This window comes from Gobius niger (genome assembly GCF_951799975.1).
Source record: "Gobius niger genome assembly, contig: SCAFFOLD_82, whole genome shotgun sequence".
Taxonomy (NCBI): Eukaryota; Metazoa; Chordata; class Actinopteri; order Gobiiformes; family Gobiidae; genus Gobius; species Gobius niger.
The window spans coordinates 15,001-36,876 of record NW_027639275.1 but is presented as its reverse complement, the minus strand read 5'-3'; the positions used below and the strand labels follow the sequence as shown (position 1 = coordinate 36,876).

General features: G+C 48.4%; 2 protein-coding genes across 3 annotated transcripts in view; both read left to right on the top strand.

The window, feature by feature from the left end:
* LOC306982648 (G/T mismatch-specific thymine DNA glycosylase-like) overlaps positions 1–11,079 on the top strand; it is a 34,781-nt gene extending 23,702 nt beyond the window's left edge. For both annotated transcript variants that reach the window (XM_079583116.1, XM_079583117.1), the window contains 6 exons: positions 158–293; positions 2,036–2,118; positions 2,198–2,292; positions 2,384–2,555; positions 5,057–5,236; positions 10,815–11,079. In XM_079583116.1, the coding sequence (XP_079439242.1) occupies positions 158–293; positions 2,036–2,118; positions 2,198–2,292; positions 2,384–2,555; positions 5,057–5,236; positions 10,815–10,963 (815 nt within the window). In that variant the 3' untranslated portion in view covers positions 10,964–11,079. The remainder of the gene's footprint in view (positions 1–157; positions 294–2,035; positions 2,119–2,197; positions 2,293–2,383; positions 2,556–5,056; positions 5,237–10,814) is intronic.
* Positions 11,080–19,863: 8,784 nt separating this feature from the next.
* LOC306982649 (creatine kinase U-type, mitochondrial-like) overlaps positions 19,864–21,876 on the top strand; it is a 10,839-nt gene continuing 8,826 nt past the window's right edge. The window contains exons 1-2 of the mRNA XM_079583118.1: positions 19,864–20,141; positions 21,867–21,876. The exon at positions 21,867–21,876 is cut by the window's right edge and continues 189 nt beyond it. Of these exons, the coding sequence (XP_079439244.1) occupies positions 19,975–20,141; positions 21,867–21,876 (177 nt within the window). The 5' untranslated portion in view covers positions 19,864–19,974. The remainder of the gene's footprint in view (positions 20,142–21,866) is intronic.

The following is a 21,876-nucleotide window of genomic DNA, read 5'->3' as shown; positions in this document are numbered from 1 at the left end:
CCTCTCTGTGGTCCTCTGTGGTCCTCTGTGTGGTCCTCTGTGGTCCTCTCTGTGGTCCTCTGTGGTCCTCTCTGTGGTCCTCTCTGTGGTCCACTGTGGTCCTCTCTGTGGTCCTCTCTGTGGTCCACTGTGGTCATATCTGCTCTGTCTGTTCCAGGGAAGTGTCTGTTTCTGTCGGGTTTCACTGACGAGCAGCTGAACCACACGAGCGACACCGTCCTGCCCCAGAAATACAAGATGGGCTTCACCAACATGGTGGCCCGGGCCACGCCGGGCAGCAAGGACCTCAGCAGGTACCACACTTATATAGGTACCACACTGACCAGCACTAGTATAGGTACCACACTGACCAGCACTAATATACAGTGTCTCTCGTAAGTATTCATACACCTTGAACTTTTGCACATTTTGTCATGTTTACATCCCTAAATATAAAGATTTTATTTAGATTTTTTTACTGAACGTTCACAGACAAGTAACAGATGACTGTGAAGTGAAAGCAAAATGATACATGATTCTGTTATTTTTCAAAAAATAGAAAAGTGAAAAGTGGGGCTTGCATAAGTATCATACAGCATTTTCTGAGTGCATTAAATTGCCTTTAAAACATTCCTAATGACTCCAGAATGTTCACTCCTTGGCCTAACGGTTAAATAGAGGCACCTGTGTGTAATCTACTCTCAGTATAATTACAGCTGTTCTTTCAGGCCCTCAGAGCTGTGGTCACTAAACAACATCATGAAGGTCCAGGAGCACCAGAGAGGTCAGGGATAAAGCTGTGGAGAAGTTTAAAGCAGCGTTAAGTTATACAAAGATCTCCCAAGATTTAAACATCTCCCGGAGCAACTGTTCAATCCATCATTCAGAAATGGAAAGAGTAAAGCACCACTGCAGACTTACCAAGACACGGCTGTTCACCTAAACTAACAAACTGAACAAGGAGACACTGGTGAGAAATACAACCAAGTGCCCCAAGAGAACTCTGGAGGAGCTGTGAAGTCCTGCTGCTGAGCTGGGGGAATCTGTACATGGGACAACTATAAGTCGTATCTACACAAATCTGGCCTTCATGGACGAGTGGAAGAAGAAAGCCATTATTGAAAGGAGGCCATAAGAAATCCCGTTAGAAGTTTGCTAGAAGTCATATGGAGGACACAGCTCCATGTGGAAGAAGGAGCTTTGGTCAGATGAGACAAACGTTATGTATGGAGCAAACCTGACACTGCTCATGGTCCTGAGTGCACCATCCCCAGTGTCAGATATACGGGGGGGGGAGCATCATGCTGTGGGGCTGCTTTTCCTCAGCGGGGACTGGGGAGACTGTAAGAATAGTTGTGAAGATGGATGGAGCCAAATACAGGGACATTTTGGAGGAAAACCTGCTGGAGTCACAAGAGAACTGAGGCTGGGGCGGAGCTTCACCTTCAGCAGGACAATGACCCTAAACACAAAGATAAATCTACAATGGAATGGTTCAATAAAAACATATTAATGTGTTAGAATGGCCCAGTCAAAGTCCTGACATAAATCCTATTGAAAATCTGTGGAAAGATCTGAAAACTGCTGTTCACAAACGCTCTCCTTCTAATGTGACAGAGCTGGAGTTGTTTTGTAAAGAGGAATGGGCTAAAATGTCAGTCTCTACATGAGCTAATCTTGTAGAGTCAAACCCAAAAGACTTGTGCTGTTATTGCAGTAAAAGGGGGTTCCACAAAGTATTCATTCATGCTGTATGAATACTTATGCAAGCCCCACTTTTCACTTTTCTATTTTTTGAAACATAACAGAATCATGTATCATTTCGCTTTCACTTCACAGTTGTCGGTTACTTGTGTGTGAACGTTCAGTAAAAAAATCTAAATAAAATCTTTATGTTTAGGGTTGTAAACATGACAAAATGTGCACAAGTTCAAGGTGTATGAATACTTTCCAGAGGCTCTGTAGGTACCACACTGTCCAGCACTAGTGTAGGTGCCAGTGGTCTGCTGGTGTTGGTGGTCCACTGTGGTCCCTGACGGTGTTCCTGTGTGTTCAGTAAGGAGCTGAGGGAAGGCGGGCTGATCCTGGTGGAGAAACTGAAGAAGTTCAAGCCTCTGATCGCCGTGTTCAACGGGAAATGTGAGTGTTTCAGGAGTCACAGCTGCAGGAGGAAACATCTGGATCCGGACTCTTCTTCACGTGTTTCTGTGACCCTCAGGCATCTACGAGATGTTCTGTCGGGAGCTGTTCGGGAAGAAACCCAAGACTCTGCAGTTCGGGCTTCAGCCGCACAAGATCCCGGACTGCGACGTGGTGAGACTGCCCCCTGTGTGCGCCGCCGTGAACTGCACCCCCCCGCTCTGTGACATCACTCTCACACCCCCCTCCTCTCTGTGATCACCAGGCGCTGTACCTCATGCCCTCCTCCAGTGCCCGCTGTGCCCAGTTCCCTCGCGCTCAGGACAAAGTTCACTTCTACATAAAGCTGCGGGAGCTCCGGGACCAGCTGAAGGGCGAGCGCCAGAGCCAGGAGGTGGAGGAGATCCAGTACAGCTTCAACCTGCAGCTCGCCAAAGGTACGGTCTCCACGGTAACGCTGTACACGCTGTGGGCCAAATGTACGGTCTCCACGGTAACGCTGTGGGCCAAAGGTACGGTCTCCACGGAAACGCTGTACACGCTGTAGGCCAAAGGTACGGTCTCCACGGTAACGCTGTACCCGCTATGGGCCAAAGGTACGGTCTCCACGGTAACGCTGTACACGCTGTGGGCCAAAGGTACGGTCTCCACGGTAACGCTGTACACGCTGTGGGCCAAAGGTACGGTCTCCACGGTAACGCTGTAGGCCAAAGGTACGGTCTCCACGGTAACGCGGTACACGCTGTAGGCCAGATGTACGGTCTCCACGGAAACGCTGTACACGCTGTAGGCCAAAGGTACGGTCTCCACGGAAACGCTGTACACGCTGTGGGCCAAAGGTACGGTCTCCACGGAAACGCTGTACACGCTGTAGGCCAAAGGTACGGTCTCCACGGAAACGCTGTACACGCTGTGGGCCAAAGGTACGGTCTCCACGGAAACGCTGGAAGAATTCCGCAGTCAATTAATTAGGGATGCACCGATACCAATACCAGTATCGGGTATCGGGCCGATACCACATACTCGTACTCATTCATGAGGTCCCGATATCAGAAACCGATACCGTTTGACGTGCGGCCAGCGCAGCTACGAGGCGCAGCTACGAGGCGCAGCGACGAGGCGCAGCGACGAGGCGCAGCTACGAGGCGCAGCTACGAGGCGCAGCTCTCAGCTGAGGAGAGAAGAAGCAACAAACTGTAGAATAGTTTAGTGTAAACACAATAATCCACATAGAGCTGACTTTATTACAGACTGCGCTCTCTAAACCAGAGTCTGAGCTGGATTTAACCAGAGCTAAATGTTGTTAGAGCTGCAGCGTCTGCAGTGTTTACAACATACAGGCTAACGATGCTAACTCGCTGCAGCGTCTGCAGTGTTTACAACATACAGGCTAACGATGCTAACTCGCTGCAGCGTCTGCAGTGTTAACAACATACAGGCTAACGATGCTAACTCGCGCGTCTGCAGTGTTTACAACATACAGGCTAACGATGCTAACTCGCGCGTCTGCAGTGTTTACAACATACAGGCTAACGATGCTAACTCGCGCGTCTGCAGTGTTTACAACATACAGGCTAACGATGCTAACTCGCTGCAGCGTCTGCAGTGTTTACAACATACAGGCTAACGATGCTAACTCGCTGCAGCGTCTGCAGTGTTTACAACATACAGGCTAACGATGCTAACTCGCGCGTCTGCAGTGTTTACAACATACAGGCTAACGATGCTAACTCGCTGCAGTGTTTACAACATACAGGCTAACGATGCTAACTCGCTGCAGTGTTTACAACATACAGGCTAACGATGCTAACTCGCTGCAGCGTCTGCAGTGTTTACAACATACAGGCTAACGATGCTAACTCGCGCGTCTGCAGTGTTTACAACATACAGGCTAACGATGCTAACTCGCTGCAGCGTCTGCAGTGTTTACAACATACAGGCTAACGATGCTAACTCGCGCGTCTGCAGTGTTTACAACATACAGGCTAACGTTGCTAACTCGCTGCAGCGTCTGCAGTGTTTACAACATACAGGCTAACGATGCTAACTCGCTGCAGCGTCTGCAGTGTTTACAACATACAGGCTAACGATGCTAACTCGCTGCAGCGTCTGCAGTGTTTACAACATACAGGCTAACGATGCTAACTCGCGGCTAACAGTTTTGGCCATTCTGACGCCGTTTTATGCCCAGGGGTTTATTCATCTGAAAAACTAACCCAGCGACTGAAAAGTCCTCAGAAAATCCAAACTAAAGACATACAGCATGTTTATATTGAGGAAAATGAGCTGCAGCAGAACAATGAAAACGCTGTAGCTTCTCGCTAAGTTACTACAAACACACGAGAAAATCTACAGGAGCTGAAGTAAAGACGAAAAGAGACCATTTAAGAAACATCTCAATACTATTGTTACATAAAAACACATAAATGAATAAAGCTCAGGCATTGGGAGCTTTAGGACATGGGCTTTTCTGTCTGTGATGGACAGAGACATAAAAATAAATAATAAATGGCATCAGCACAATTCTAATATAACTGCTCTTAAATGTGTCGCCGACTTTACTTAAGGAAATGTACATGAGTAAATTTACTAATTACAAACCAATCTGCTGTGAAAAACGGTGAAGAAAATGCTTTGTACTCGTATCGGTTTTAGAAACAGTGGTATCGGTGCCTCCCTAGTAATAATAATAAGTAATAATTCTCAATTTTTCCCATTTTCTTTTTCACTTATTATTTTACCATTTTTCCCTCAGATGTTTCCTTAAATGTTCCCTTTTTTGTCTTATCAGAGCCACATGTAGTTTCAGTAAAGTGCTCTGCTTTATTCTGCTTTATTCTGCTTTACTCAGTTTTACTCAGTTTTATTCTGCTTTACTCAGTTTTATTCTGCTTTACTCAGTTTTATTCGGTTTGACTCACTCGCTGTTCTTCTGCAGAGGACGCCAAGCGCATGGCCATCAAAGAGGAGCAGTACGACCCCGGATACGAGGACGCCTTCGGGGGAGCGTACGTGGCAGGGGGCGGAGCCGAGGGGGGGGAGGGGCAAAGCAACGGGCACTGCAGCTTCAGCAACAAAAACAACAACAACGGAAACAATGGAAACAGCAACAGCACAGGTACAAACGGACAAACGGACTAGAGGGCCAGAGGCTAAAGGGCTAAAGAGCTAAAGGGCTAGAGAGCTAAAGAGCTAAAGGGCTAAAGGGCTAAAGGGCTAAAGGGCTAAAGGGCTACAGGGCTAGAGGGCTAGAGGGCTAGAGGGCTAGAGGGCTAGAGGGCTAGAGGGCTAGAGGGCTAGAGGGCTAGAAGGCTAGAGGGCTAAAGGGCTGGAGGGCTAAAGGGCTAGAGGGCTAGAGGGCTAGAGGGCTAAAGGGCTGGAGGGCTAAAGGGCTGGAGGGCTAAAGGGCTAGAGGGCTAGAAGGCTAGAGGGCTAAAGGGCTAGAGGGCTAGAGGGCTAGAGGGCTAGAGGGCTAGAGGGCTAGAGGGCTAGAGGGCTAGAGGGCTAGAGGGCTAAAGGGCTAGAGGGCTAGAGGGCTAGAGGGCTAGAGGGCTAAAGGGCTAGAGGGCTAGAGGGCTAGAGGGCTAGAGGGCTAGAGGGCTAGAGGGCTAGAGGGCTAGAGGGCTAGAGGGCTAAAGGGCTAGAGGGCTAGAGGGCTAGAGGGCTAGAGGGCTAGAGGGCTAAAGGGCTAAAGGGCTGGAGGGCTAAAGGGCTAGAGGGCTAGAAGGCTAAAGGGCCAGAGGGCTAAAGAGCTAAAGGGCTAAAGGGCTAGAGGGCTAGAAGGCTAAAGGGCTAGAGGGCTAAAGGGCTAAAGGGCTAAAGGGCTAAAGGGCTAAAGGGCTAAAGGGCTAGAGGGCTAGAGGGCTAAAGGGCTAAAGAGCTAAAGGGCTAGAGGGCTAGAAGGCTAAAGGGCTAAAGGGCCAGAGGGCTAAAGAGCTAAAGGGCTAAAGAGCTAAAGGGCTAAAGGGCTAGAGGGCTAGAGGGCTAGAGGGCTAAAGGGCTAAAGGGCTAAAGAGCTAGAGGGCTAGAGGGCTAGAGGGCTAGAGGGCTAAAGAGCTAAAGGGCTAGAGGGCTAGAAGGCTAAAGAGCTAAAGGACTAGAGGGCCAGAGGCTAAAGCGCTAAAGGGCTAGAGCAGGGGTGGCCAACCCGCGGCTCTCGAGCCGCATGCGGCTCTTGGCCAATCAGAGTGCGGCTCTTTGCATGATTGGAGATGTTTAATACAATGCGGCTCTTTGCAAAACAATTGGTAAATATTTCCCATAAACTGTAACAGTCTTTGACCAAAAATCCAACCATCGTCCTACAGACCCTGTTTCCATCTCTACATGAATGAGAGTCTGTATCTCCCTCCTTTTCGAGGCGGCGTGTAAAAGGAGCCCGTGCAGCCTCACTCACAGCGGGATGTAGGTTGAACAACAGGCAGGCAGATCGTGGCACTAGGATTAGCTTCTGTGCTTTTCAGGTTTCTGATCAGCTACTCTTTATTTGATGTAATTTGGCCACATATTCACAGAAAAAGATCAAAATTACGAAATGGAAAAAAGCGGAGCTCTTATTAAGCGTATGATGCGAAGCGCGACATCGTAACGCGGAAATACGCAAAGTCATGACTTTTCTTTCACACGTGCTATAACTGTAACAGATGCAACTTAAAACAGACTCTCAGATCGTCCAGAGGCTCCTGATTAAAGTTTATGAACTTTGTGCAGCCTAGAGTGCGTTCTTTGCACAGTCCAGTCAGGACGAAGCCGCAGGCACTGAGCGCACAGGCCAGGGGCAGATCAGAGAAGGGGGCTCAGTGGGCAGGGCCCCACATACAAACACACCCCAGCATTAAAAAAAAAAATAATAATAATAATCTAATTCTGTCTCAGTCAGAACAGGAAACACAAAATGTCATTTAATATACATGTATTTCAATCTTGTTGAGGAGTAAAACCATTCAATCTAACACAATTATTTAAAAAAAAAGAAAAAGGCATAAAGTTATAGTTTATTGTGATTAAATAAAACGGTCACATTCTATTTAATCACAATAAAGTACCGCCCCGGGATCTCGCTAATGGTCGGTGCCTTTGTGGCTCTTCACAGGATCAAGGTTGAAAATTTCGGCTCTTGGTCTCCGACTGGTTGGCCACACCTGGGCTAGAGGGCTAAAGGACTAGAAGGCCAGAGGCTAAAGCGCTAAAGGGCCAGAGGCTAAAGCGCTAAAGGGCTAGAGGGCTAAAGGACTAGAGGGCCAGAGGCTAAAGCGCTAAAGGGCTAGAGGGCTAAAGGACTAGAAGGCCAGAGGCTAAAGCGCTAAAGAGCTAAAGGGCTAAAGGACTAGAGGGCCAGAGGCTAAAGCGCTAAAGGGCTAGAGGGCTAAAGGACTAGAGGGCCAGAGGCTAAAGCGCTAAAGAGCTAAAGGGCTAAAGGGCTAAAGGGCTAAAGGACTAGAAGGCCAGAGGCTAAAGCGCTAAAGAGCTAAAGGGCTAAAGGACTAGAAGGCCAGAGGCTAAAGCGCTAAAGAGCTAAAGGGCTAAAGGACTAGAGGGCCAGAGGCTAAAGCGCTAAAGGGCCAGAGGGCTAAAGGACTAGAGGGCCAGAGGCTAAAGCGCTAAAGGGCTAGAGGGCTAAAGGACTAGAAGGCCAGAGGCTAAAGCGCTAAAGAGCTAAAGGACTAGAGGGCCAGAGGCTAAAGCGCTAAAGGGCCAGAGGGCTAAAGGACTAGAGGGCCAGAGGGCTAAAGGACTAGAGGGCCAGAGGCTAAAGGACTAGAAGGCCAGAGGTTAAAGCGCTAAAGGGCTAGAGGGCTAAAGAGCTAAAGGACTAGAGGGCCAGAGGCTAAAGAGCTAAAGGACTAGAGGGCCAGAGGCTAAAGAGCTAAAGGACTAGAGGGCCAGAGGCTAAAGAGCTAAAGGACTAGAGGGCCAGAGGCTAAAGAGCTAAAGGACTAGAGGGCCAGAGGCTAAAGCGCTAAAGGGCCAGAGGGCTAAAGGACTAGAGGGCCAGAGGCTAAAGCGCTAAAGGGCTAGAGGGCTAAAGGACTAGAAGGCCAGAGGCTAAAGCGCTAAAGAGCTAAAGGACTAGAGGGCCAGAGGCTAAAGCGCTAAAGGGCCAGAGGCTAAAGGACTAGAAGGCCAGAGGCTAAAGCGCTAAAGGGCTAGAGGGCCAGAGGCTAAAGAGCTAAAGGACTAGAGGGCCAGAGGGCTAAAGGACTAGAGGGCCAGAGGCTAAAGGACTAGAAGGCCAGAGGCTAAAGCGCTAAAGGGCTAGAGGGCTAAAGAGCTAAAGGACTAGAGGGCCAGAGGCTAAAGAGCTAAAGGACTAGAGGGCCAGAGGCTAAAGAGCTAAAGGACTAGAGGGCCAGAGGCTAAAGAGCTAAAGGACTAGAGGGCCAGAGGCTAAAGAGCTAAAGGGCCAGAGGCTAAAGAGCTAAAGGGCCAGAGGCTAAAGAGCTAAAGAGCCAGAGGCTAAAGAGCTAAAGGACTAGAGGGCCAGAGGCTAAAGCGCTAAAGGGCTAGAGGGCCAGAGGCTAAAGAGCTAAAGGGCCAGAGGCTAAAGGGCCAGAGGCTAAAGAGCTAAAGGGCCAGAGGCTAAAGAGCTAAAGGGCTAGAGGCTAAAGAGCTAAAGGACTAGAGGCTAAAGAGCTAAAGGACTAGAGGGCTAAAGAGCTAAAGGACTAGAGGGCCAGAGGCTAAAGAGCTAAAGGACTAGAGGGCCAGAGGCTAAAGAGCTAAAGGGCCAGAGGCTAAAGAGCTAAAGGGCCAGAGGCTAAAGAGCTAAAGGGCTAGAGGCTAAAGAGCTAAAGGGCTAAAGGCTAAAGAGCTAAAGGACTAGAGGGCCAGAGGCTAAAGAGCTAAAGGACTAGAGGGCCAGAGGCTAAAGAGCTAAAGGACTAGAGGGCCAGAGGCTAAAGAGCTAAAGGGCCAGAGGCTAAAGAGCTAAAGGGCTAGAGGCTAAAGAGCTAAAGGGCTAGAGGGCCAGAGGCTAAAGAGCTAAAGGACTAGAGGGCCAGAGGCTAAAGCGCTAAAGGGCTAGAGGGCCAGAGGCTAAAGAGCTAAAGGACTAGAGGGCCAGAGGCTAAAGCGCTAAAGGACTAGAGGGCCAGAGGCTAAAGCGCTAAAGGACTAGAGGGCCAGAGGCTAAAGAGCTAAAGGGCCAGAGGCTAAAGAGCTAAAGGACTAGAGGGCCAGAGGCTAAAGAGCTAAAGGGCCAGAGGCTAAAGAGCTAAAGGACTAGAGGGCCAGAGGCTAAAGAGCTAAAGGGCCAGAGGCTAAAGAGCTAAAGGACTAGAGGGCCAGAGGCTAAAGCGCTAAAGGGCTAGAGGGCCAGAGGCTAAAGAGCTAAAGGGCCAGAGGCTAAAGGGCCAGAGGCTAAAGGGCCAGAGGCTAAAGAGCTAAAGGGCCAGAGGCTAAAGAGCTAAAGGGCTAGAGGCTAAAGAGCTAAAGGACTAGAGGCTAAAGAGCTAAAGGACTAGAGGGCTAAAGAGCTAAAGGACTAGAGGGCCAGAGGCTAAAGAGCTAAAGGACTAGAGGGCCAGAGGCTAAAGAGCTAAAGGACTAGAGGGCCAGAGGCTAAAGAGCTAAAGGGCCAGAGGCTAAAGAGCTAAAGGACTAGAGGGCCAGAGGCTAAAGAGCTAAAGGACTAGAGGGCCAGAGGCTAAAGCGCTAAAGGACTAGAGGGCCAGAGGCTAAAGAGCTAAAGGACTAGAGGGCCAGAGGCTAAAGAGCTAAAGGGCCAGAGGCTAAAGAGCTAAAGGACTAGAGGGCCAGAGGCTAAAGCGCTAAAGGGCTAGAGGGCCAGAGGCTAAAGAGCTAAAGGGCCAGAGGCTAAAGAGCTAAAGGACTAGAGGGCCAGAGGCTAAAGCGCTAAAGGGCTAGAGGGCCAGAGGCTAAAGAGCTAAAGGGCCAGAGGCTAAAGGGCCAGAGGCTAAAGAGCTAAAGGGCCAGAGGCTAAAGAGCTAAAGGGCTAGAGGCTAAAGAGCTAAAGGACTAGAGGCTAAAGAGCTAAAGGACTAGAGGGCTAAAGAGCTAAAGGACTAGAGGGCCAGAGGCTAAAGAGCTAAAGGACTAGAGGGCCAGAGGCTAAAGAGCTAAAGGACTAGAGGGCCAGAGGCTAAAGAGCTAAAGGGCCAGAGGCTAAAGAGCTAAAGGGCCAGAGGCTAAAGAGCTAAAGGGCCAGAGGCTAAAGAGCTAAAGGGCTAGAGGCTAAAGAGCTAAAGGGCTAAAGGCTAAAGAGCTAAAGGACTAGAGGGCCAGAGGCTAAAGAGCTAAAGGGCCAGAGGCTAAAGAGCTAAAGGGCTAGAGGCTAAAGAGCTAAAGGGCTAGAGGCTAAAGAGCTAAAGGGCTAGAGGCTAAAGAGCTAAAGGGCTAGAGGGCCAGAGGCTAAAGAGCTAAAGGGCCAGAGGCTAAAGAGCTAAAGGACTAGAGGGCCAGAGGCTAAAGAGCTAAAGGGCTAGAGGCTAAAGAGCTAAAGGGCTAGAGGCTAAAGAGCTAAAGGGCTAGAGGCTAAAGAGCTAAAGGGCTAGAGGGCCAGAGGCTAAAGAGCTAAAGGGCCAGAGGCTAAAGAGCTAAAGGACTAGAGGGCCAGAGGGATAGAGAACATTATCAGTACAATTATTTCTTTCCATTGATACCATTAACATCTGGACAAAAGCACATGTGATCTTTAACCCTTGTCCTCCTCTCACCCTCGTCCTCCTCCTCCTCAGAGACGCCGCCCGCCTCGTCGTCCGACCCCCCCGCCGCGGGACCGTCGCCCGCTGTGGGACAGTCGTCGGACGGGGAGTGGCTGAGCCAGAGCTTCACTGACCAGATCCCCGACATCAGCGGGACTCCAGCAGCAGGGGGCGCCGTCTGACCGCCGTCTGACCGCCGCAGTGACACGCGCTCACAGCAGGAGGGCGCCCTTACCTCCCACAGACTGTTATTCAAGTCAGACTGAGCCGGATCTCACTGGACTCTCCTCAGACTCTCCTCAGACTCAGACCTCACTGGACTCTCCTCAGACTCTCCTCAGACTCAGACCTCACTGGACCCTCCTCAGACTCAGACCTCACTGGACCCTCCTCAGACTCAGACCTCACTGGACTCTCCTCAGACTCTCCTCAGACTCAGATCTCACTGGACTCTCCTCAGACTCAGACTCTCCTCAGACCTCACTGGACTCTCCTCAGACTCAGACTCTCCTCAGACTCTCCTCAGACTCAGACCTCACTGGACTCTCCTCAGACTCAGACCTCACTGGACCCTCCTCAGACTCAGACCTCACTGGACCCTCCTCAGACTCAGACCTCACTGGACTCTCCTCAGACTCAGACTCTCCTCAGACTCAGACCTCACTGGACTCTCCTCAGACTCAGACCCACCTCAGACTCTCCTCAGACCCAGACCTCACTGGACTCTCCTCAGACTCAGACCTCACTGGACTCTCCTCAGACTCAGACTCTCCTCAGACTCAGACCTCACTGGACTCTCCTCAGACTCTCCTCAGACTCAGACCTCACTGGACCCTCCTCAGACTCAGACCTCACTGGACCCTCCTCAGACTCAGACCTCACTGGACCCTCCTCAGACTCAGACCTCACTGGACTCTCCTCAGACTCTCCTCAGACTCAGACCTCACTGGACTCTCCTCAGACCCAGACTCTCCTCAGACCTCACTGGACTCTCCTCAGACTCAGACTCTCCTCAGACCTCACTGGACTCTCCTCAGACTCAGACTCTCCTCAGACTCTCCTCAGACTCAGACCTCACTGGACTCTCCTCAGACTCAGACCTCACTGGACCCTCCTCAGACTCAGACCTCACTGGACCCTCCTCAGACTCAGACCTCACTGGACTCTCCTCAGACTCAGACTCTCCTCAGACTCAGACCTCACTGGACTCTCCTCAGACTCAGACCTCACTGGACTCTCCTCAGACTCAGACCCACCTCAGACTCTCCTCAGACCCAGACCTCACTGGACTCTCCTCAGACTCAGACCTCACTGGACTCTCCTCAGACTCAGACTCTCCTCAGACTCAGACCTCACTGGACTCTCCTCAGACCCAGATCTCACTGGACTCTCCTCAGACTCAGACCTCACTGGACTCTCCTCAGACTCAGATCTCACTGGACTCTCCTCAGACTCAGACCTCACTGGACTCTCCTCAGACTCAGACCTCACTGGACTCTCCTCAGACTCAGACCTCACTGGACTCTCCTCAGACTCAGACTCTCCTCAGACTCAGATCTCACTGGACTCTCCTCAGACCTCACTGGACTCTCCTCAGACTCAGACTCTCCTCAGACTCAGATCTCACTGGACTCTCCTCAGACCTCACTGGACTCTCCTCAGACTCAGACTCTCCTCAGACTCAGATCTCACTGGACTCTCCTCAGACTCAGACCTCACTGGACTCTCCTCAGACTCAGACCTCACTGGACTCTCCTCAGACTCAGACTCTCCTCAGACTCAGACTCTCCTCAGACTCAGACCTCACTGGACTCTCCTCAGACCCAGATCTCACTGGACTCTCCTCAGACTCAGACCTCACTGGACTCTCCTCAGACTCAGACCTCACTGGACTCTCCTCAGACTCAGACCCACCTCAGACTCTCCTCAGACTCAGACCTCACTGGACTCTCCTCAGACTCAGACCTCACTGGACTCTCCTCAGACTCTCCTCAGACTCAGACCTCACTGGACTCTCCTCAGACTCAGACCTCACTGGACTCTCCTCAGACTCAGATCTCACTGGACTCTCCTCAGACTCAGACCTCACTGGACTCTCCTCAGACTCAGACCTCACTGGACTCTCCTCAGACTCAGACCTCACTGGACTCTCCTCAGACTCAGACTCTCCTCAGACTCAGACCTCACTGGACTCTCCTCAGACTCAGACTCTCCTCAGACTCAGATCTCACTGGACTCTCCTCAGACTCAGACTCTCCTCAGACTCAGATCTCACTGGACTCTCCTCAGACTCAGACCTCACTGGACTCTCCTCAGACTCAGACTCTCCTCAGACTCAGACTCTCCTCAGACTCAGACCTCACTGGACTCTCCTCAGACCCAGATCTCACTGGACTCTCCTCAGACTCAGACCTCACTGGACTCTCCTCAGACTCAGACCTCACTGGACTCTCCTCAGACTCAGACCCACCTCAGACTCTCCTCAGACTCAGACCTCACTGGACTCTCCTCAGACTCAGACCTCACTGGACTCTCCTCAGACTCTCCTCAGACTCAGACCTCACTGGACTCTCCTCAGACTCAGACCTCACTGGACTCTCCTCAGACTCAGATCTCACTGGACTCTCCTCAGATCTCAGACCTCACTGGACCCTCCTCAGACTCAGACCTCACTGGACCCTCCTCAGACTCAGACTCTCCTCAGACTCAGACTCAGACTCTCCTCAGACTCAGACCTCACTGGACTCTCCTCAGATCTCAGACCTCACTGGACCCTCCTCAGACTCAGACCTCACTGGACTCTCCTCAGACTCAGACTCAGACTCTCCTCAGACTCAGACCTCACTGGACTCTCCTCAGACTCAGACCTCACTGGACCCTCCTCAGACTCAGACTCTCCTCAGACTCAGACCTCACTGGACTCTCCTCAGACCCAGACTCTCCTCAGACTCAGACCTCACTGGACCCTCCTCAGACTCAGACTCTCCTCAGACTCAGACTCTCCTCAGACCCAGACCTCACTGGACTCTCCTCAGACCCAGACCTCACTGGACTCTCCTCAGACTCAGACTCTCCTCAGACTCAGACCTCACTGGACTCTCCTCAGACTCAGACTCTCCTCAGACTCAGACCTCACTGGACTCTCCTCAGACTCAGACTCTCCTCAGACTCAGACCTCACTGGACTCTCCTCAGACCTCACTGGACTCTCCTCAGACTCAGACCTCACTGGACTCTCCTCAGACTCAGACTCTCCTCAGACTCAGACCTCACTGGACTCTCCTCAGACTCTCCTCAGACTCAGACCTCTCATCCACTCTGGTTTTGACGCCTTCACGAGGCAGATCCTCACACGATAAACAATAATCACTGCCAACTGCAAACTGTGGACAGGAATCCGGAGCGGAGTCTTTTAGTTTAGTCTCAGTGATGATGATCTACAGCTGCACGATTGACCTCTGAACCCCGCCTTACCCGAGGGCCTTTTCTCCAGTTCACCTCAAATCTAAAAGCCTCTGGACGGAGTTTACAGCCCACAGGCCGGAGCGGCGCCTCATTCGTCGCCTCCTTCTTTTCATCCTCACTCATGTCTCACTCTTACTGCTTTTCTGTAACTGTTCTGTTTCACTTTTATCACGTTTTTGTCGCCTTTTTTTTCCCAAGAAGCTTTTAGATTTGGGCAAAGTGGAACTGGAGAAAGGTGGAGGTTAAGAGGAGGTCACTGAGGTGTTCTCCAGTCACCTTTGAACCCTGAAGCTGAGCTGGAATAACCGTGATGTTTTTATCTGCAGCTCTGAAGACCACGGGCCGGACGACTACTCTCTCCTCTTCATCACGTTTCAGATGAAGGTCCGACCTCAAACCTGTTTTAGTTTTATGGTGGAAACGTCTCACCTTGATTTAAATGTTTCTCGTCACAGAAACACGTCACTGCCGGGTCTGGGGGAGGCTTTAAAGGGGAAAGTTAAACCGTCAGTTCTTCACTCGGCCTCACGGGGGCGACACTGTATCGGTTTTTATCCTTCATTTTAATCCGAAATCCTTTTTAATCACGAGGAGGCGGGGTCAGGTTTGATGAAGTCTGGGCTTCAGCCTCAGGGACCGAGCGGAGAGTCCGGATCATGTTACACGATATTTGTCTCTAGTTTCTTTTCATTACGAACTGTAGTTTTAGTGAATTATTGTCATGATTTCCAGACTGTGTTTCTGTCACAGTTTGGGACGAAGCGAAACGAGCGGCTCGGACGGAAGTAGAGTCAGTAGGATCACGTTCGAGCCGTGTTCTAACCGTGTTCTAACCGTGTTCTAACCGTGTTCGAGCCGTGTTTGAACCATGTTTTGAGCCGTGACGCAGTAAAGGATTTTCTACAGCTCCGTGTCGTGTGTGTGGTTTGTTCTCGGTGGCACAGTGGTTAGTGCAGTCGTGAAGACAATGGAACAGTGCTATAGTACTTTAATATATTTGACTTTAAAATATAAAGAGGGAGTATTCTGCTTTTTTCAGTCCCATAGCACCAGTCTATATCTCACTACAATGATGACAAACCTTCTGTTGGTCTGTAAATGCAGTAAATTAGAATAACTGCCTTGTGTAAAAAAATAACAAAACATGACAAAAATTTGATGAAGAATTGAGGAAAAAATGACAAAATGGGACAAAAATTTAACAAAAAAATATAAAAAATTGACAAAAAATCGATGAAAAAATGACAAAAAATTCACGAAAAATGACAAAAAAAATTAATAAATATTGGACAAAAATGTGACAAAAAATGGGATTAAAATTTAGCAAAAAAATATAAAAATTTGACAAAAATGTGACCAAAAATTACAAAAATTTTGATAAATGATGGAAAAAAAAACTGATGACGTGAGGAAAAAGATCCTCTCAGTTCAGGCGGGAGTTAAGAGTTTAAAGAGGGGGTATTATGCTTTTTTCAGCCACATAGCACCGTCTATATCACACTACAATGATGACAAACCTTCTGTTGGTCTTGTATAAAAAAAATACCCAAAAAATGACAAAAATGGGATAAAAAATCGATGAAAAATGACCAAATATTTGACAAAAAAATGACAAAAATGTGACAAGAAAGTTACAAAAATGAGTTGAACACCCAACAAAAAATGATGGAAAAAAAAAATCTGACGTGAGGAAAAAAATCCTCTCGGTTCAGGCGGGAGTTAAAATGTCTCTCTCAAAATGGCTGTAGTGAATGTCTTGAAATCGGCCTCTGTCTCTTTAAGAACCTCTGAGCCTTTAGACACGCCCCCTCCACACGCTGTCTGTGGCATCAGTGGGGAGGGGGTTCTGGTGACGAAAGCTCGGAGGCGTCTCCAGGAGGTGGGGGCGTTCCTAGGAGGACTCAGGCAAACCTATCCCTAAAATGGCCGCCGTCAGAGTTTTTACAGATTACTCAAAAATACGTGAATGTGCCAAGGCAACACTTCAGCCATGTTTTTAATGAGGGAGTGACAGAATAACATGATGGAAAACTGGAAAAAGTCCATTTTGAGGAAACACTGGGACATGACCTGGTACCACCTCACAGTAAGTTATTCAAACGTGTATAAACCAAACGTACATGTTCTCTGTAACTGTAACTGACTTAAAGAGGTGGGCGGAGTCAAAGAGTAAAGTACAGTTACTCCAGGAAGTGACTCAATACTCGATCAGTCTGATACACGGAGATAAAGATTAGGTTCTAGGTTAAAGTGATGTTTATTTAACACGTCTGAGGTTTTATTCTCTGATTCTGGAAATAATCGTCTAAACATGAACTTAATGAGAAGCTGATTCATGTCGTTTCTTAAAGGAATGAACTGTTTTTCTTATTTGAACATTTAAAGCAGTCCTAAGTAACTCTTCCCCCTAGAGGCCATAAGCGCTACTGCAGGTGTCGTAGCAAGTTACGATTTTTTAATTTATTAATTGTCTTGTAGAGTAAATCCTACGCTGACAGGAAAGGTGAAGGGAGAGACGGTTACTGTGCATCCAATTATACAATGGAAATATTTATTTTCACTCAAACTTGGCTGTAAATACTGTTTAAAGTGAGGTTAGCCAGTTAGCTTTGCCCGTTAGCCTGTTAGCTTGTTCTTCGTGATTACATTAGTGTGTATTGGTGACTCCGGACCGGTGGCAGTCAAGTTGCAAACATGGTTTTCTGGCCAGAGACACCAGGGGGCGATGAAAGACCCTCCAATCATCCCATAAACACTTGTATCACCCCCACAGGGACGACGGGGAGGATTTATTAAGGTAAACACGTTACTTAGTACTGCTTTAAATCAAAATGGTGTCATTTTTTTAGCCAACAGAAACGTGTCTCTCAGAAGTTACATTAATCCAGCGTCGGGTTAAAGGTTCGGTTTTTAACGTTTGTGAGTATCGGAAACTAAGGATCGTTAAATTACTGGTATCGGGGAAACTAAGACTAAATAACCAGAGTTTAGAGATGAGTTTGATCCTGGCTCGGGTGAGGTCAGAGGTCAGAGGTCAGACGTGAGGCTCAGGAGCAGCTGCAGACTGTTTTAACGTCCGGGTCAAAGGTCAGACGCTCCTGCTTTCATGAATGAACTCGCTCATTGTTTATTGTTCAGATAAAGCCGTTTATGGAGAAAGACTTTAATCTGGAATAATCCCGAGCGAAGTCCAGACCGCTCGCTTTCACCTGATGATGTCACGAGGTGGAGCTCAGGGGCGGGAAGCAGGTCTGGATTCTCCAACCAGTCGCTCGCCAAACGTTTCCTCGGTGAAAGTAAATCCTTATCAGAGCCGCCTTTATTTACTCTCAGTTAATCATTCTCTGCTTTTATTTCATCACCGCTTTGTCAGGTCACCGTGAGGTCACCGTGAACTGCAGTAAATGTACTCCAGTAACTGTACTCAAGGATCCGTACTGTACTCGAGTAGTATTTGTGAGAACTTCCATTTGAACGAGAAATAAAACTCTTTCCGCTCCAACACTCGTGACTTATATCGACTTCCTAATAAAATATGAATAAATCCTTCATTATTGTTTTGTTGCCATGACGACCGGAGGTAATAAAGACACGTTTGCTGCGACACAATAAATATATATATTAAGGCCGTTCAAAGCAGTGACCGAAATAAAGAGTAAAGTAAAAAAAAGTCGCTCGAATCCTGTGAGAAACTGATGTACGACATGAGAAAGAGAAAAATAAAGTAATGTAGGAATAAAGTCCATGAAACACAAACTACATCTGTGTAACTTTATACTGGAGTAGAAGTAAAAGAACCATATGGTAGAAATACTCTAAGAAGAACAACTGTTTTATGTTTCATTGTTTTTATTTTGTGTTACTTTGCTTTAGTGCAGGGGTCGGCAACATCAGGCCCTCCAGCATAAAACCTTTGGCCCCCAAGAGAATTTTGAAGAAACTTTTATTCATAAGTCCAGAGCCGGTGCTGGTCCTTCCGGGGCCCTAAGCAAAAATCCACAGGGGGGCCCTACAGTACTTAGTTTAGTTTATTTGTTTATTTAAGCAGTTGAAATTCTGCTGAGAAGGCGAAGAGTGAACCTATACACAGTCAAAAACGATTCCACTGTACCGTTTTTGCAGGGCAGAAGTGGAACATAATGACCTGAATTCCGGCCCCGACCCTCTGTGTGAGAACCACTAACCACTAAGCCACTGTCAGACTGGCATTTAGGATCACCACTAGTCTATTATGGTAAATGGTCCCATTCTCTCACCTCTGGTCCCACAGTTTGGTTTTTTTTTCTGTCGGACCACTGATAATTAGCCTGTGAGTCGCCCCATTCGTTTAAGACTGGGCACATTCAGAGAACCAGAGTTACTGTCAGTAACTTGAGCGCATGAGAATCGTGTGGATTCAACTCATCTTTGAGACAAAAAGGCCCCGTAACAACGCGTTGATTAATGAGTGAAAAAACACCGTAGTTTGACTGGGATGCGGGGCCCTTGCAGCTGAAAAACCTGCATCTGCTCTGCATAAGTCAGAGACCAAACACATGACAGGACACGAGGTCGTCTGTTATGTAGAAAACTTCATTTGTAGAGAAAAGGTGCTTTACGTTGGGCTACAATTGTGAGTTTCAGCCCTTGGTGTTTCGGAAATGAAGAAAATCGGCCTCCATGACACAAACTTGCCTCCCCCTCTTAACCCCTTAACCCCCGGGGAAACGGGAATCGGTTCGACCGGGGGTTAAGGGGTTAAATAATAAGATTTTATTATTTAAGCTCGGGGCGGATTGGTCACATGTCCGTTCTGGAGGAGCACAGAAGAGACACTAGGGATGTGCAATTAATCGAAATTCGATTACGATTTCGATTATTACACTAAACGATTACAACATTAGCATAATCGAAGAATAACGTGTTTTTTTTTCCAATTTTTTTCAATTTTTTTGTTGTTATTTGTCACATTTTTATTTATTTTTTGTCACATTTTTATTTATTTTTTGTCACATTTTTTATTTATATTTTTTGTCACATTTTTATTGTTTCAAGTAATGTTCAAATAAACAATCTATAAGACAAAACAACAACAACATAAAACACAGGGCTCTGCTGCTAATTCACAATAAGACTGTATTTTTCAAGAAGAGTGACGGATTTAATTAGTTTTTTATTATTTACATTCTTTTTCTCAAGGGAGGCCAAATAAATGTTTAAATCAGATTCTTTAAAGTGGAACCATGAGGGTATTTTTCACACCATTTCATTTTGTGGACGTAATATTTTGCTTGTTTTATAATTAAGTTTATTATAAATGTTTCATCTGAAGTGAAGGTGGTAAAAAAAGAAAAGAATCATATCTATGTGCCGTCACAACATGGCCGCCGGGACGGGGTCAGCTTCCACACCGCGGGTCTATGTGGGTTACCACGGAGACGTGTTAGTCTGACCGCGGCAACGTTCGCTCCAACGGTTCCTGAACTTAACGGTAACTAGATTAACCAGTTTTAGCCTGAGTTATTTAGTTTCGTGTTTAGTTAACATTAGTTTAAGGAGAATAATTAACTTTATCTGAACGTGTGCCGGAAGTCGCTGAGCTTTTACTCTGACGCTTCCCGCCTCCCGTTTCCCGCCTCTGCCTCCGCCAGCTTCACCGCCTCAGTGTCCTCCTCCTCTGACCGACGGCAGCTGCTCCCGCTCGGCCCCGCTCCTCCCGCTGCTCCCGCTGTGTGACCTCCCGAACAGCCATGGCCGGCGCTTACCGCTCCTTCTCCAGGCTGCTGTCCTCCCGCGGACCCCTGGGGCTGCTGTCCCTGGCCGGGGCCGGCTCCCTCACGGCCGCCCTGCTGCTCCATCCGCACCGGGAGCGGGCCGTGAGCGCCGCGGAGGCCGGCAGACGGAGGTACCCCGCCAGGTAAGCTCAAGCTCCGCTCCCCCGGGACCCCCCCCCGCTCCTCCAGCCGGGCTCCGGGGGCTCCACATCACCACCACCCCCGGGAGAAGCTCACGTGTAACGGAGACATCGATCAATAACGGCTCCGGTTCCCGCGCGGCTAAAAATAATCACGTCCTTCAGTGATGCGGAGGAATGACACGAAAACAGCGTCATTTAACTAATAATTCATATGTAAATGAGTGTCAGCGTCATTTAACTTATAATTAATATGTAAATGAGGCGTTTGTTTGAGACTCGTTTGGAAAGATACTCCCGGTAACGGCGGAACTAACGGCTCAGAAAAGAAAAGCGTTACTGAAACAAACACTGAGGATCGATGTGTCTGAGAGCTTTACTCCGTCCTCCTGTATTTGACCTCTGAACCCCCGCCGGACCCCAGAACTTTAGCCACAAATCTAAAAACCTCTTGATAAAAGTGTCGATATTGTAACAAAAATGAGACAAAAAAAACTACAACAAAAAAGAGACAAAAAGACGACGACAAAGCCACAAAAGTAATGAAAAAACAACAGGTTGACGTATGTCTGTGTTCATGACGTCCTCTCTGACAGCTTCATTAGGCTGGTCATTTCAGAGCTCAGATTGCTCCCACTACCGCTGTCCCCTGTGATGTGAGCGCCGGGTCAGATAAGGCCAGATAACAGAGTGTGTACGTGAGCGAGCGCACGGCGAGGAGGTTATCAGCTCACTGTGACCTATTACTATACTACCACAGATACTACTTATACTACTACTACTACTACTATTACTATACTACCACAGATATTACTACCACTGCTACAGCTGCAGAGTCTGTTTCAGATCTGTTTGTAGAGATGAAACTACAGCGTTAGCAGCTGTTGTCGACAGTACGGCAGTGACACCTGGATCTGTATCTAAACTCATTGTTTGTTTTGTTTTTAATCAGTTATTAGTGATGGATTCGTGGCTCTTTATCAGGAGCCGGATCTCTGAAAACACTGACTCTTTCTGTGTAAACATCTGAGGAACCCAGAGAGAACTCTTTTAGAAGAGCTCAGTTCTCTCCTTGGACCTGGTCTAAGTGTCTGAGCCTGATCCTGCCTTCAGTCTCTGTTGACCCTGTGAGGGCCGAGGAGGACCCGGGACCCGGGACCAGGGACCAGGGACCAGGTCAGTCCTAAAGGAGGAAGTGGAGCTGAAATAACACGGTCTTTATGGCTCTGTCTAATTATAGACTTTTATTCTGCTGCTAAAGTCCGACCCAACAATGAGCCGTCCTCAGCTGATCCCACTTTACACTTTACTACGGGAGCTCCTCTGTATGCACATGACGTCACTGATGTGTGCGTTACAGAGGAGGAGCCGCCTCATGTCTCACAAAAAGATCCAGATGTTTCCAGAACAGCAGTTATAGACATGAAATGATTGAAGGTTGAGGCAATTTGAGGGCTGAAATCATCAGACTGAGCTGACTAAAGTGGTCTGGACTAAAGGCGAGACGCTGCAGGTGAATAGATGTAGATGTGAAACAGTCTTCTGTCTGCACACGCCCGTCTTTATCCCTCCTGTCTTTAGCCGCTGTGTCGCCCACACAGGAAACGACCATATTTGGATTCCAGCGTCATGTCGGTCACAGCCTTTCCTGCTACACGTGGATACCAAACATGTATCCTCCTCCTGACCCGCCTCACATGTGTGTGTGTGTGTGTGTGTGTGTAACAGTGCGGATTAC